The 15,823-nt window shown below is 36.4% G+C and overlaps 1 protein-coding gene across 22 annotated transcripts in view; it reads left to right on the forward strand.

The window, feature by feature from the left end:
* The window catches only part of ZNF438 (zinc finger protein 438), a 186,225-nt gene that overhangs the window by 128,694 nt on the left and 41,708 nt on the right, over window positions 1-15,823 (forward strand). For 5 of the 22 annotated variants that reach the window (XM_070255478.1, XM_070255482.1, XM_070255491.1 and 2 more), the window contains exons 4-5: window positions 6,659-6,707; window positions 13,611-13,650. The exons of 12 other annotated variants lie outside the window; for them this stretch is intronic. In XM_070255478.1, the coding sequence (XP_070111579.1) occupies window positions 6,659-6,707; window positions 13,611-13,650 (89 nt within the window). The remainder of the gene's footprint in view (window positions 1-6,658; window positions 6,708-13,610; window positions 13,651-15,823) is intronic. 5 more of the 22 variants (XM_023632032.2, XM_070255496.1, XM_070255490.1 and 2 more) reach the window with 2 other exon arrangements.

The raw sequence follows: 15,823 nt of genomic DNA on the forward strand, positions 1-15,823 counted from the left end.
ACTAGGCATTATCTGACTAAAATTACAATTGTGATAAGTGCTCTGAGGGAAAAGACTTATTCCAGGGGTATCTGATCCAGACTAGTCAGAGACAGTTCTCCTAAGGGGGTGATATGGTCTTGAGAGCCAAAGGATGAATCCAAGTTATTAAGAAGAAAAGCAGCATTACAGGGAGGGGGACCAGCATGTATTGAGACTGTCAACAGCCTCAGTATGTTCAGAAAACTGAAGGAAGGCTAGTGTGGCTGGGACACAGGAAATGAGGGCGAGGAGTCCAGAATGAAACGGAGAAGCAGGCCAAGATTAGATTGGGCAAAAACTCATGGACATGTTATGGCTTCTAATGGTTTTCATTCTGGGATGGCATGTTCTAATGAGTGTTTTGAAAACATCACTGTGGCTGTGTTGGTTGGAGAAGGAGCAGGAGTGGAAGCAGTTAAAAGAGTATTCAGTGGTCCTGGCAGGGAATGATAGAGCAACTGGCACCAAGTAGTTGGCAGTGAAGATGAGAAAAGTGGTGTATCTGAGGGCTTTTTAGGAGGTAAAATTGACACAATTTGGTGAAAGACTAGATATGAGAAGTGAGGGAGAGAGGTATAAGGCGTGACTCCTATATGTTGGACTTTTGAAAGTGAAAGTGTTGGAAGTCCGTTTCTAAGCCAGAGATTCCCCTTCAGTATACACTTTGTTAGGAACACCTTCAAGTAACGAGTGGATTTTTTTTTTCTGTTGAGAAATAGTTCTTTCCTACTAACACAGTCACACATAATATAGAACGATGCAGTTTACTGACAGCAAATATTTGGGGAAAGTAAAAAAGATGTTGAGGAAACTAGACAATTTTTTTTTTTATATTTGCCAGATGGATTTTGTTCAGGGAGTCTCATTTGTCCTAGTCTACATCCTCAGTGTCTTACTGTAATTTACTTGGCCTTGCTGATGATCCCCAATGCTGTAGAGATCATCTGTCATTTAAGTGTCCTCATTTTGATGTAAGTAATGAAAATAGACTCTGAAATAATTTTCTGGCAAGTAACTGCCTTCCAATGAGGAATAACTGGAATGGATTCAGCTTTAGCAATTCTTATTTCCTTGGCCAGCCGAAGTCTTAAAATGTCAAGTTTTTCAAAGATGTTTTTATTCTGCAGTTATGTAGAACGATAAGTGTTTTATTATAATTTCTGAAAGCCACCTTGGCAATTTAAGACTACATTGAAATAAATTTTAATCTGTAACCTAAAAGTTTTTCCATATGACCCTTGAAGAGTTAGTTATTGGGCATCCACTTCGATTTGGAATGTCAGCATGAAGACCTGACTGACAGGTAAAGACCTGGTGAAGAAAACAGATCGTGCAAATTGGGTGTGATTTAAGTTATACTGTAACTGCTACAAGAAAGGCGTCTCCCTGCTTATTCTACTGTGCATTTTAATTTCTGAGAATTGTCATTTGAAATGGGACCTTTAAGAAAAGAATGGGGGATTCTTTTTTTTCAGTTATTTTGTTGAGGTCATAATGATTTATAACATTGTGTAATTTCAGGTGTACATTGTCATATATCAGTTCTGTATAGAATGCATTGTGCTCACCCCTAATATTCTAGATTTTATCCGTCACCATACATATGTGCCCCTTTACCCCTTTCACCCTCCCCCAACCCTCTTCCCCTCTGGTAACCACTAATCTATTCTTTGTCCATGTATTTGTTTATCTTCCACATGGGAGTGAAATCATGTGGTGTTTGTCCTTCTCTGTCTGGCTTATTTCGCTTAACATCATACCCTCATGGTCCATCCATGTTGTTGCAAATGGGGCAATTTTGTCTTTTTTTATGGCAGAGTAGTGTTCCATTGTGTGTGTGTGTGTGTGTGTGTGTGTGTGTGTATACACACCATATCTTCTTTATCCATTCATCTATTGAAGGGCACTTGGGTTGCTTACACATCTTGACTATTGTGAGTAATGCTGCAGTGAACATAGGGGTGCATAAATCTTTTTGAATTGTTGATTTCAAGTTCTTTGGACAAATACCCAGTAGTGGGATGGCTGGATCGTATGCTATTTCTATTTTTAATTTTGGGGGAAATCTCCATACTGTTTTCCACAGTGGCTGCACCAGTTTTCATTCCCACCAGCAGTGTATGAAGGTTCCCTTTTCTCTACAGAGTGGGGAAATTTTTGATGTTAGAGGCAGTTGTGGTTAAGAGCAGGACCCAGTGCCTGTCCTCAGACCTCAGTTTCACTATTTATTAGCTGGTAAGTTACTTAATGTCTCTGTGCCTGGTTCCTTATGTGTAAAATGGTGATCATAAAATACCCATCCCAAGGCTGTAGTGAGAATTAAATAAATTAGCATGCATTTGAAATGCTTAGAACACTGTTTGGGGTGTAGTGAGCTCAAAATAAATATTAGTTGCTGCCGCTATTGTTATACTAATAAAATGGCTCTCTAACTCCCACTTGAAAATTAAGATGTTGTAATTAAGTTATGATCTCTTTAAAAAATTTTGTTTATTGTTTGGGCTTTTTGGTGGAGTAAGGACAAGGTTACATGGGTAGTAAGTGGTTTAAACCAGGTTACTAAAGAGTTGGTTTAGGTCAGGAGTTAGCAAACTATGGCTCACAGGCCAAAGTGAGCCTATTTTTGTATGACTTGCAAGGTAAGAATGGTTTCTACATTTCTAAATTACCGAAAAAAAATCAAAAGAAGATAATATTTTGTGACACATGAAAACTGTATAAAATTCAAGTCTCAATGTCCATAAATTTTTGAAAATTTATTGGTACACAGCCACATTTCTTCATTTATATTGTCTGACTGCTTTCAAGCTACAATAGCAGAAAGGAGTAGTCATCACAGAGGCTTAAGGGCCCACAAAACTCAAAATATTTACTAGATGGCCTTTGATAGAAAACGTTTTCTAATGCCTGGCTTATGAGGTTCTTAGTCATTAGTTATGTTGAGTGAATGAATGAACACATGCCTACACTATCCTGCTTTGACAAAGGATGTAAGCTCACAGAAGAAAGCACATGACTTTAATTAGTTATTCTTGTGGCCAAAAAACTTTTGTTTCGATTTAGTAAAAGTATAACTTTCCACCTTGGTTAAACGTCTGTTGAAACTGGCATACAAGTTCATGAGTAGACTTAATTCAACTCTAGTAGACTGCGTAAGTGTAGACATGCCAAAAACCATACATATTCAGTAAAGAGTATTAAGATTTGGATTCCTCTCAAGAATTGTCAAAAGCCCAACTGTGTGTGTGCGCGTGCATGTGTGTGCGCATGCGTGTGTTTAAGGATATTTGCCATCCAATCATTCTTATTAAAAGATTATTGAAATATAGTGAATTCTTAAATAATCTGCTAATATGGTGAATTTTTCAAAGATAACATACCTTAAGCGTATAGTATTATAATCCCATTTCAGAAGTTATTTGTGGTTATTTTTTTCAAGGCTTTGGCTTTGAGACTCAGAGCCTAATATTTATAAGATAGCCAAAACTCTGGAGGCTTTTGGCAGTTGTACTCAGAGAACATATGCTTTGATTTTGTCACACTGATCATTTAGGCAAATAACCTTTTCTTCTGTCGTTATGCTCTTTTTCACTATGATAGGGATCTTTTTTGTTTGCTTGGTTACATAATCTTTATTTAGGATCTGTTTGGCCCTGGAGTATCTGTGAATCTTGCAACTCGTTTTGTTTAGGTTCCTATCTTTCCAAGTATGTTCATCAAATACTTTTAAAAAAAGACTTATCCCCTCCAAGGCTCTGGGGCTGATGGGAACAAGACAGACTTGGACTTGCCCTTGTAGAGTTTTGAGTCTGTCGGGAAAGACAGACATTAAATTAATATGGGTATGGTCAGTGTTGGAAAGAAAGTGTGCAATGAGGTCATAGGCTAAGAAGACCTAAACTAATCAGGGGAAGTGAGAGAATTTGTTTCTTTGGATTTTTTTTTTTTTAGTTTTAAGCTGACTTTGAAAATCCATCTTTAATTTTCTGTTACTAAGCTGAAATTATTTTGAGTTTAGCAAAAGTATTGAAACAAGAAGTTTACAAGAAGTACACCTAATGTCCCTCTTAACTGATAGAGGCGCAATCTACTGATTGCTGTTTATTGATACATATTAGATGGTTGATTATGAACCTTGTACATTTGATTTTCACAGAAAATTACTTAAGTGTAATGGTCACTGTGAATTTGGGATGAGGAAAATGCAAAGCGAAAAAAGACTACTGTTTAGTTTGTTAATTACCGCTTGAAAATCAAAATATCTATTTATCCTTCTTAAATGGAAAGGTGTTTTTTGAGTTGATTCTAACTAGGTTTTTTTTCTCTTTTAGAACAGTTATTGTTTTTAACATAAAGATAGACAGTTATGTAGTTATATATATACACACTATGTGTATATGTATGTGTGTACACACACACATACACACACACTCTACAAAGAGAAAGGGGAAGTTCCACCAACCCAAGTCCTAAAGGTAACTGTTGACAATCTGATGTTTCTCTGTGGGAATACAACTTTTTTTTTTTTAAGACAAATGGGATCAGAGTATACCCACTGTTCCACAATTTGCTTCACTTAACATTATTTCATGGACATCTTTCCCTGCCAGTGTTTGCTGAGAACCACCTGTCTCTCTAGATTGCTTCATTCTTCTTGTTTCTCTTATTGTTGATAATGCTGTTTTAAGTACTACATCCACAAGGTAAAATATTCAAAAGGCTTACAAAAGAGAAGACAGTGGTATGTCAGTCTCCCTCCCAAATGTGCTTCCCAGTTCTCTTTCCAGAGGCAGCCATCCTTTGCAGTGTCTTATCCTTTGAAATCATCCTTTTATTTTTATATGCCTTTACTTACTTAGACTAAAATTAACCCCCTACCTAGTCATTTGTAGGGAAACTGAATGTTTAGTGAATTTACAGTGTCAACCAATTGATTTTGTAATGTAAGTATTTAAGATTGTGTACCAAAGTGAGAAAAGATTTCCCATTAGTTGTATTTCAATTTTGGATTTCATGCTGTGTGATTGTTAGAGGATATGATCTGTAGATGTGCAATCTTTTCCAGAGTTCTAGATCCTTAAGGTGAAACTGAATGGTCCCAGGAGAAGCCCAGCAAGGCCCTGCATGCCCCAGATCACTGCCTCCTACCCACCCCCACCCACCTCCACCCACCCATGTCTGCTTGTTTTGCTGTTGATGCTGTGAATACAGACCTAGGTCTTGGGGAGCCCAAGAATAAATGGCCTTGCTGCTTTTATCTCAAATCTAATAAAAGGATTTATGGTTAATCTCTGCGATGCCTACAGTTAATTTAATCTGGAACCGCTTGGGTTAACTTGATTCCTTCCACTCAATTTCCATCGTGCCAGAGCCTGGGAAGTGGAGCGGGGATGATGGCCAGGGTGGCAGTGGATTGAAGGGGAAGAGGGGACCTCACCTGAGCCAACCTGGAACTGAGAAGATGTTATTTACTGAGGCACTTTCCTTAACACTGGGTCTTTTGCCAGTTGCTAATATTAAGGTAGCCTCATGAGCAAAGATTGCCTGGAAACCCCCTGCCTCTCTGATAAACTCACAGAGAACATGGGGTGATACATGTTTTGGGGAAATAAAAGAAATGAACCAGATCCAATCTTCAGAGTGGCTGTGTTGACAAGCTTATGGCCTGAGGAGCCCTGGGCTGGTACTTCCTGTTTACAGGCAGTAACTAGTTTTGTACACAATATGTTCCTTCAAAAAACACACGGAAGTCCCGTGTATAATGCTATATATGAAGATATTCTATCATCAGACGACTAGTAAAACATTATACAATCTCTTAATACATCATTTCTTTCACGTAGATATAAGTCTAGTATAAATATTGTATATTTTGTAAACATTCTTTAATTTTATTATTTTTCTTCACAATTAAAAAAATATATGCCTGGCTAAAGTCCAGTGTGCTTCCAATAAATGTTAAAGATTTGCACACTTACAACACCTTGAATGATTGCCATTTTCACCTAAATTTAATTGTTTACAAGGTCTATGCTTTTTATCAGTAGTATAATCACATTTACTTTTTAAACATTGTAAACAACATATAACATAAAGTTTACCATCTTAACTATTTTAACTGTACAGTTCACTAGTGTTAAGTATATTCACATTGTTATGCAACCAATCTCTAGAATTTTCTTGTCTTGCAAAAGTGAAACTCTATACCCATTAACAATAAATCCCAATTTTTTCCTCCCCGTAACTCCTGGCAGCCACTGTTATACTTTCTGTTTCTGTGAATTTGACTACTCTTGATACATCATATAAATATAATCACAGAGTATTTGTCTTTTTGAGACTGGCTTATTTCACTTAGCATAATCTCCTCAAGGTTCATCATGTTGCGGCACGTGTCAAAATTTCCTTCCTTTTTAAGGCTGAATAATATTCCATTGTATGTGTATACCACATTTTGTTTATCCATTCATCCGTCGATGGATACTTGGCTTGCTTCCTGACTATTGTGACTAGTGCTACTATGAATGTAGGTGTGTGTGCATATATCTCTTTAAGATCTTGCTTTCGTTTCTTTTGGATATATATATAGAAGTGGAATTGCTAGATCGTATGATAATTCTGCTTTTAATTTTTTGAGGAACTGCCATACTGCGTCCATTGATAGATGAGTGGATAAAGAAGATGTGGTATGTATATATACATGGATTTTACTTAGCCATAAAAAAAGAATGATATCCTGCCGTTTGTAACAATATGGCTAGACCTGGAGGGTATTGTGCTACGTGAAATAAGTCAGACAGAGAAAGACAAATACCATATGATTTCACTTATATGTGGGATTTGGAAAACAAAACAAAACAGAAACAGGCTCAGAGACACAGAGAACAAATTGGTGGTTGCTTGAGTGGAGTGGGTGGGGTTGGGGAAAATAAGTGAAGTAGATTAAGAGGTACAAACAAAGTTATAAAATAAATAAGTCACAGGGATGTAATATACAACATAGGGAATATAGTCAATAATATTGTAATAACTTTGTAGGGTGACAGATGGTTGCTAGACTTATAGTGGTGAGCCATTTTGTAATGTATGTAAATGTCAAATCACTATGCTATACACCTGAAACTAACATAATATTATATATCAGCTTTACTTCAATTAAAAACTGAAACTATCAACAAGGCACGAAATATCCTGTAAGTATCTTTTCTAACTGCAATAGAGTGCATCAAGAACTAGAACTAGTTCTTCAGTTGTTTTCTGTGTCTTCTGAGATATTAAACAAACTGGAATTTAAGTGATTTTTTCTTCACATGCCATTTCTCCTTTTAAAATAATGTTGCCATTGTACTTTTTCCTCCCACTTTCTTTTCCTTTTGTGATTGCTGCTTGTTCATCTTTTCCCTGCTCATTAGTCCCACACGGATGTTAGTACATAGTCCTTCTCCTTGCCTAATTTTCCTTTCCGCCCACCCAAACTCATCACTCACTGTCCTCTGCCCTCATCTCTCCTCCAGCATTTGTAAGTATTGAAACAAGTCAAATAGAGTCAGTGTGGGTATTGTTCTAGTTTTAGGGCACTAGGGGATACACACAGCTAATACATCCCAAGTGCCAGGTTAGGCAGCTTCCTGTCCCACCTGGTGCCCAGGCCAGGTCTTGATAAGGAGGTGGGAACCTGAACTACAAAACAGGAGAAGTGTTGGACAACAACAAACAAGTGAAAACTGCCCATGACAGTTAAGTCCCTTGGCTCCACCCATGTTGAGTTTTTCTTCTTAAATAAAGCTTTATAACAGATAGAGCATTTTCTGCAGAAGCTTCCATATATGTTTATGAAACTTCTTAGTTAAGCTTTAGGTGAGTAAACATTTAGGATTTTGAGCGGTTGCTTTGTTCTGCTAGTCCTCCAGTGAGTCATTTTGCTCTGTGAGAGGATGCAGTAATCTTCTTTGGAAAGTTTTATTCGTTAACAAAAAGTACCAAAATAAATTTAGCTAGGGTCACAGTGTTTAATTTAATAGTATTACAATAATAACTACCATAATTAGTTTCAGATTTGCCTTCCTTCCCAGAGGACAAGATTTTTTAGTTTTTTTGATGCCTATTTAAAGCATGAGAGTGACAGGAAAATTAATGTCATGACCTTTATAGCCTGTTTATGGTTTTTTCATGTTGTGTACCCTAAAGGATTGAGGGAGTAGTGTACATCTAAAATAAACCACTTAGGACAGACAAGTAAAAACTGGGTTAATTGGGTTCACCTGATCCTCAGCTGGTAGCACCTCAGTCAAGACACCATTTCATATTAGACAAAGGAGCACCATTTTTTTTTTTCGAGGAAGATTAGCCCTGAGCTAACATCTGCCAATCCTCCTCTTTTTTCTGAGGAAGACTGGCCCTGAGCTAACATCTGTGCCCATCTTCCTCTGCTTTATATGTGGGACGCCTACCACAGCATGGCTTGCCAAGCGGTGCCACATATGCATCTAGGATCCAAACTGGCCAACCTGGGCCACCGAAGCGGAATGTGCTCACTTAACCACTGCGCCACTGGGCCGGCCCCCAAGGAGCACCATTTTTATACCATGAAATTATTTTTTAAACTACACCTGTGCATCCTGTAATGTCTTGAAAAGAAAAACATTTTTTAAAGGCTAGTTTTTCATATATGTAGGATTTTTTCCCTCATATTATTTTATCTGGTTTGCCTTTTTCAATTAGGAAATCACTTAGTCTTTTCATTTCCATAGGAAGAATGTGCTGACACCAGCGAATGGGCCCTGCTCTGTGATAGTAATGCCTGCCTCCTTTGGGGGATGCTGGGCAGCAGGACTCTTACAACTCACTCTTTTTCCCTTTTCTAGTCTGTCAGGGACTTCCCATAAACAGTCACCCTTCTAAATCTTTAAGATGTGAAACTTGGTTTTCATTTTATTATCAGGGTTTGTGTATTTCAACAAACAGCAGAGTTTGTGTTTTCAGCTAGAGTTGAAAAAAGTATCTAGGCATGCTAGAGTCTCTGAAGCTTTTAGACAGTTGATTGAAAAATTCCTGGGGCAATTTTTGCAAATAGTGATTTGAGGTACTTTCATACATTATTGGATAAATCAATACAGCTTCTTTGAATGACAATGTGGCAATATCCATAAAAATTTTAAATCAGCCCAGAAATTTCTGACTCTGACTTCATCCTACAGATAGACTTGCACATTTAGCAAAGATATATGCATAAGAATGCACATTGCAGCCTTGTTTCTAAGACCAAAAGGCTGAGAATAATCTCATTGTCAGTCAGTGGGTGACTAGTTAATAAATTGGGGTTCCATGCATGAATACTATACAGTCTTTAAAAAGAATGAAGAGGATCCATAAGTGCTGATATGGGAAGCTCTTGAAAATATATTAAATGAAAAAAGAGTAGCATGTACAGTCTGCTCTAATTTGAGGAGGGCAGAAAGGAGATAGAGCATATTTCTACACATGTTAGGTAATATACACACAGACTGTTTCTGAAAGGGTACCCACAAAGGTGCTAACAGTTGTTGCCTCTGAGGAGGGGAATTGGGATTATGAAATGAAAGGGAGGCTTGTTCATTTTTATTTAGCTTTTTCCATGTTGGAAGTCATCATTTTGTGATAACCTAAGTGTTAGAAAAATGCCATCGGGGGCAGGGAATAAAAAAAATTTAGGTGATGCTGAAAAGGTAAATCTGTGACTAGAGTGCTCCAAGGAGAAGATGCAAGTTTGAATAATTTTAAAAGAGGACAAAAAATCACCAGAATCGTTTGTTAAGCAGCAGTTCACACACCCACAAGAACATCAAAAAATATAAAGCATGAATGAAGTTAGCAGGAAATAGAGCAGAGAAGTGGGTATTCCTTTAATTGAACAGTTATTGTTAGCTAATTGATCAGATTTTAACTTAATGCAGGAACTATAGAGAAAGAAAAAGCTAGAGATGGGAGCAGAGCTGAGAGAGAAATGGACCATACTGGCAGTGTTGTGAGTAGTTGAGGATGAGAGTCAGGAGGTGGAAATAGAGTTGGTTCAGAGTATGCCAATGGGTCTATGGTGATGAACCCAAAACTCATCATTTAAAACTTGAGAGAAAAGGAATGTGAGGAATCCAAAATGATCTTAAAATTTTATCAGTTTTGGGGCTGACCCCATGGCCAAGTGGTTAAGTTCGCGCGCTCCACTGCAGGCGGCCCAGTGTTTCGTTGGTTCGAATGCTGGGTGCGGACGTGGCACTGCTCATCAAACCATGCTGAGGCAGCGTCCCACACGCCACAACTAAAAGGACCCACAGCGAGGAATATACAACTATGTACCAGGGGGCTTTGGGAAGAAAAAGGAAAAAAATAAAATCTTTAAAAAAAAAAAAATTTTATCAATTTTCTTTAAACCTGCTTAGTTTACAGATGATTTTGTCAGTGTAGACAAGAGAAGAGCAAGAATGATAGAAATATGATCATTTCAAAGTAATAAATTAAATCCAAACTGATTGAAACGCCACCAGCCAGACTGATTGAAGGGAATGAAATAATGAACAGTTTCATGATAGGTATCTATATCACGGATATGTAAATGACAGACTCCTTATTTTATGGTATTTGTTTTACTGCTGAGTGTCATTTATTACCAGATGGTTCAGTTCTTTTTTGAAATGCTTTCATCTTCATTATCATGGTCACCTCACTGGCCTGAACAACTTCTTCATTCTTTTAGCATTGAGAAGCCAGGCTAGAAATTCCAAAAATGCTCTCTTTGATTTAGAAAGAACCAAACATTTTTCTTATATCTGCATCTTTTATATTTGAATAAATGAGAAATGAAAGGATGTCTGTTTGTTAAAACTTGCCTAAAACTTGGGTCTTTTTAAACTTAACTAAAATGTACTAAGGCCTTTTAACAGGAAAGCAGCATTGTCAATATATTCTGTTTATAGATAATCTTGGGAATCATTGTTTCCTTAGACTTGTTATCTGTGGGTGATGATTCTTAAAACAGTGTTGATGTACTGAAAAGCCCCAAGCCTGGTACTAGAGAAACTGAAGAAACCAGGACATTTTTTCATTTACTTAGGATTATTTTAAAATCATTTTAGGAGTGGTTCAGTCCTTAACACAACCAAGCAATCTGTAGAGATCAAAGGAAATTTATTACTGAAAAAATTAACTTAGTCAATTATCTGTCACTTTAAGTTATGGAAAAGTATAGTAATGGCAAAATTAATAAGACATTGCTTCAGATTTCAAAAATCACTATTCATTAAAAAAATGACTCAGAATTTTAGAAGTTATCCATTGAAAATAAAAGATTTAAATGGTATGAAAAGCACTCTATGGAACTGTGCAGGTATTGTTAATTTCTCACACTCTTGTTTTTACAGGATTATTGACATTTATTCATTCAATAAACATTTATTAAACTTTCTTATGTACCAGTGACTTCTAGGTTTGGAAATATAAAGATAAATATAGCATTGTCCCTGCCCTCAAGAAACTCACAAACTTAAAGGGAAAACTGACAGATTTAAAGAGATGCTACATGCTAAGAATGAGGCAGTCAAAGTGTGTTGGAAGATAATGGACAGATCAATAGGAATTTCTTGAATTGGCCAGGCAGACATTGCAAAGGAGTTGAGTAGGAATTATATAGCAAGACAGGGGAAGAAGGCCTTTCCATGAAGAATCGTGGAGGCATGTGAGAGCTGGCCTATTTGGCCGACTTCTGAGAAGCAGCTCTTAATAATGTAGTGGTGATAACTACACAGGCCAGTGTGTGAAAGGCCTCCTGTGCTGTGTAAAAGAGGTTGGGCTTTATCTTGTGGACAACAGGGAGCCACTGAAGGACTTGAAGCATGGGAAAAACATGATTAGATTTGCATTAAAAAGACCGTTCGTGGGCTATTGGGTAAAGATGACAGTCGAACTCAATTGAAACACTGGAAGATAAGGAATTTTTCCAGAAAAGGCAAAAATAAAAGATAAAACATGGGAAAAGAAAAAAAAAAGTATAACCATCCAGGGAGGGTAAACATTTGAATAATAAGAGTTCAAGGTAAAAAGTACAGAGAAAAGTAAGTTAGGAAATCTCAGAAAAATAATTGAAGAAAATGGCCCAGGATCTGAAATACAAGTTTCCAGATTGAGAAGGCCCACTTGACAAATGGATGACAATGGACTCACTTCATTGTGAAATTTCTAAACATCGTTTCCATAGAGAAAAAAATAAAAACAGATTGCATACAAAGGATCACAAATAGTTTTGGATTTCTTAACACCAACATTGGAAACCAGAAGAGAGTGGAACAATGCTGTTAAATTTCAACTTGGAATCCTATACTCAGAAAAATTATTAAGCAAGATTTTTGTTGATTGAGAGAGAAATAGAGATAAATCTTCATCCTTCACAGTGGGACATCAATAGATACTGCCTAAAACTGAACAATCAAGCAGTAAGATTATAAGTACATTATTGACAGATATGGAGATATAAATACCAGAAGAATTAGCTCTAATAATTGAGAGTGCTTGTCTCTGGGGAAGATCAGATGAGTAAGGTCTGGGGATCTAATGTAGAGTGTGGTGACTATAGTTGGTAGTATCACGTTGGGTTCTTGAAGTTTGCTAAGAGGGTAGACCTTAACTGTTCTCACCACAACGTAACTGTTCTTACCACACACACAAAAGGGCAACTATGTGAGCTGATGGATATATTAATTAACCTGATTGTGGTAATCATTTCTTAAAGTTTACATATGTCAAATCATCACATTGTACACTTTAAATGTACAATTTTATTTGTCACTTATACCTCAATAAATCAGAAACAAGTTAAAATTTTTAATTGAAGAAAAGGGAAAGATTGTTCTGGCTGCATCATAGAGAATAGATTGGAAAGAGGCAAGACTGGAGGCAGGAAGACAGTTTAAGAGGCTGTTGTGATACCAGCAAGCCCTGACCTAAGGCAGTAATGGGGATGGAGTGGAGGCGAGAGCTTTGAGAAGTACTTCAGAGGAGGCAGGAGCTTCGTTTAGTTTGCAGGTAGCCAACTGGAGAAATGTAAGCAGAGAACATTTCACCTTGGAACCTGGGAACTAGAAATATAGAGTTGTAATTAGAGGCACAGGAGTTGAAAGAAATTTTACAGAAAACCTGTAAAGAGAAAAGAAATGAGTGTCTAAAGCTAGAACATATTTTCCTGCATAGATTTTTACTGAGGTAGAAAAATGCCCTCCCAAACGTTGTAACCTGCCTAGTCTAGTCGTATGCGTAGCATGTTAAGGAACACAAGTAATCTGTATGTGCAAGCATTTTATGAGGATAAATGATTAGATCTTACAGTTGGAAATAATGTTTGTATTTCTAAATATATCCTAGTATATTCCCTTTTTTTTCCTTGGAAATGCCAAAGATAGTAGTAACTATTTTCTTTTGAAAGGATCCTGGAGAACTTTATTAACATATGTAATATCCTGCTTTTTTGAACAGTTTTTTTTACAAAGTATTTTCAACACATAGCATCTAGTTTTCATCTTTTCTTCAGCCAAATGGGTTAAGTGTTATCATCTCTCCTTTTCTAGTTTGGGGAAATGGAGGAAAAGATTAAATGACTTGTCCAAGGTAAGAAGTAAGATGTTTCAGTCAAACCATCTACCTCTCCACTCAATTCACTGATCCTTCCGTAACATTTTAACTCTTGTGTACTTGAAATTAGGCGGAAACATAATCCTAAAAATTAAGTCAGTCTAGTCTTTTAGGGTTTTTCATTTGGGGAACAGTAGTGAGCATTTGATGTGACCACTTTAACAACAGGTCTAAAAAATTAGAGGAAATAGGATTACTCCCAAAGTTTCCCCGACTCTACCTAGAAAAGAAGTTGCCTTGGAGGGTCTTAAGCTAGTCACTAGGAAGACTCTGTGAAGAATTTTACTGTCAGTGGCTGACGTTCAGAGCTATCTGAATTAAAGAAGTGCTTTTTTATTGAACTCATTAGCTGTACACAACCATTTAGGAAAGGAAGAAGATTGCCAAATATTAATACATTATATTAATACAAATATTAATGCAAGCAGTTAAGAATTTTCTAAGTGGATCAAAATTTATTCTGTAGATTATCTTTCAACTTTTGTAATCCTTTAGTTCCAATTTAAGAATTTTATTATTTGTTTCTTAAATATGACAGATTGAGATGGGAATAAGTGTTTATTACAGTTAAGCAAATGATAAATACTACTTTTAGTCAGAATTCATGTACTATAAGCTTTTATTTTTTGACAGTATTGAGTGTTAAGGTGTTTAGGTCCTCTTATTTATGTAAAGATCTTGGAAATATGAATTCCATCATTGCTTAGAAGAGATGGTTTTCTAAAATCAATGATATATGGTATGACTACTTTGGAAAACAGACAATTGCTTATAAAGTTAAACACGCTTAATATATCACCCAGCAGTTTCACTCCTTGCCTTTTACCCAAGAGATAGGAACGTGTTTATCTGCACAAACACTTGGACACAAATATTTGTAGCAATTTTATTCATGAGAGCCAAAATCTGGCAACAATTCAAATGCTCATCAATGGGTGAATGGATAAACAAATTGTATTATGGTTATAGGATGGAATATCATTCAGCAATAGAAAGGAATGATCTAATGATACACACAAGAAAAGAATACATACCGTTTGATTTACGTGAAATGATATGAAGTTCTAGAACAGGCAAAATTAGTTTATATTACAGAAAGCATCAGTGATTGCCTAGGGCCAGGGATTGGGGTGGGGATTGACCATAAAAGAGCACAGAGAACTTTTTGAGGTAATGAGGGAACTTTTTGAGATGATGTTAATGTTCTGTATTTTCTTGAAATTTGTCTGGGATTTGTTTTAATCAGATATGATAATGTTACAGACACAGAATGCCTTTGAAAAAAGAATTTATTACTTACAGTTCTGAAGAGGAGGGGCGTGCATGCATTCAGGGCCACAGGGGGAAGTTCCAAGGGTTAGTCAGGAGGCAAGGTTGTAGTTTTCAGTGTGTAATTCTTTTACATCTTTTATCACATTTACCCTTAATTACTTAATATTTTTGATGCTGTTACAAATGGCATTTTAAATTTAAATTTCTGATTTATTTTAATTTCTGATTGTTACTAGCATAGGAAATATAATTGATTTTTGTACATTGATCTTGTATTCTGCAACCTTATTGAACTCGTTTGTTAATTTGAGGAGCCTTTTTGTAGATTCCATTGAATTTTCTGTGTGGACAGTCACGCCATCTGTCGATATAGACAGTTTCATATCTTGTTTCCCAATCTAGATGGATTTTATTCGTTTTTGCTTTATTGAACTGACTAGATCTTCCAATACGATAGTGAACAGAAATGGTGAGAGTGGATATCCCTCTCTTGTTTGTAAACGTAAAGGGAAATCATTCAGTCTTTCACTGTTTAGCACAGTGTTAGCTGTAGATTTCTCACAGATGAGAACCTCTACCAGGTTGAGGAAGTTCCCTTCTATTCTTAGTTTTCTAAAAGTTTTATTCTTTTAATTTTATTTTTTTATCAGGAATGCGTGTTGGATTTTGTCAAGTGTGTTTTCTACATCTGTTGAGATGATACGTACTTTTTCTTTTTTAGTTTATTAATATGGTGAATTATAATGAATTGAACGTTAAGCCAAGTGTGTTTTCCTGGGATAACTCTACATGGTCAGGATGTGTTCTCTTGTTGCATTTGATTCGCTAAAATTTTACTTATAGTTTTTGCATTTATGTTATGAGGGATATTGCTCTA

Source organism: Equus caballus, chromosome 29 (genome assembly GCF_041296265.1).
Source record: "Equus caballus isolate H_3958 breed thoroughbred chromosome 29, TB-T2T, whole genome shotgun sequence".
Lineage (NCBI taxonomy): Eukaryota > Metazoa > Chordata > Mammalia > Perissodactyla > Equidae > Equus > Equus caballus.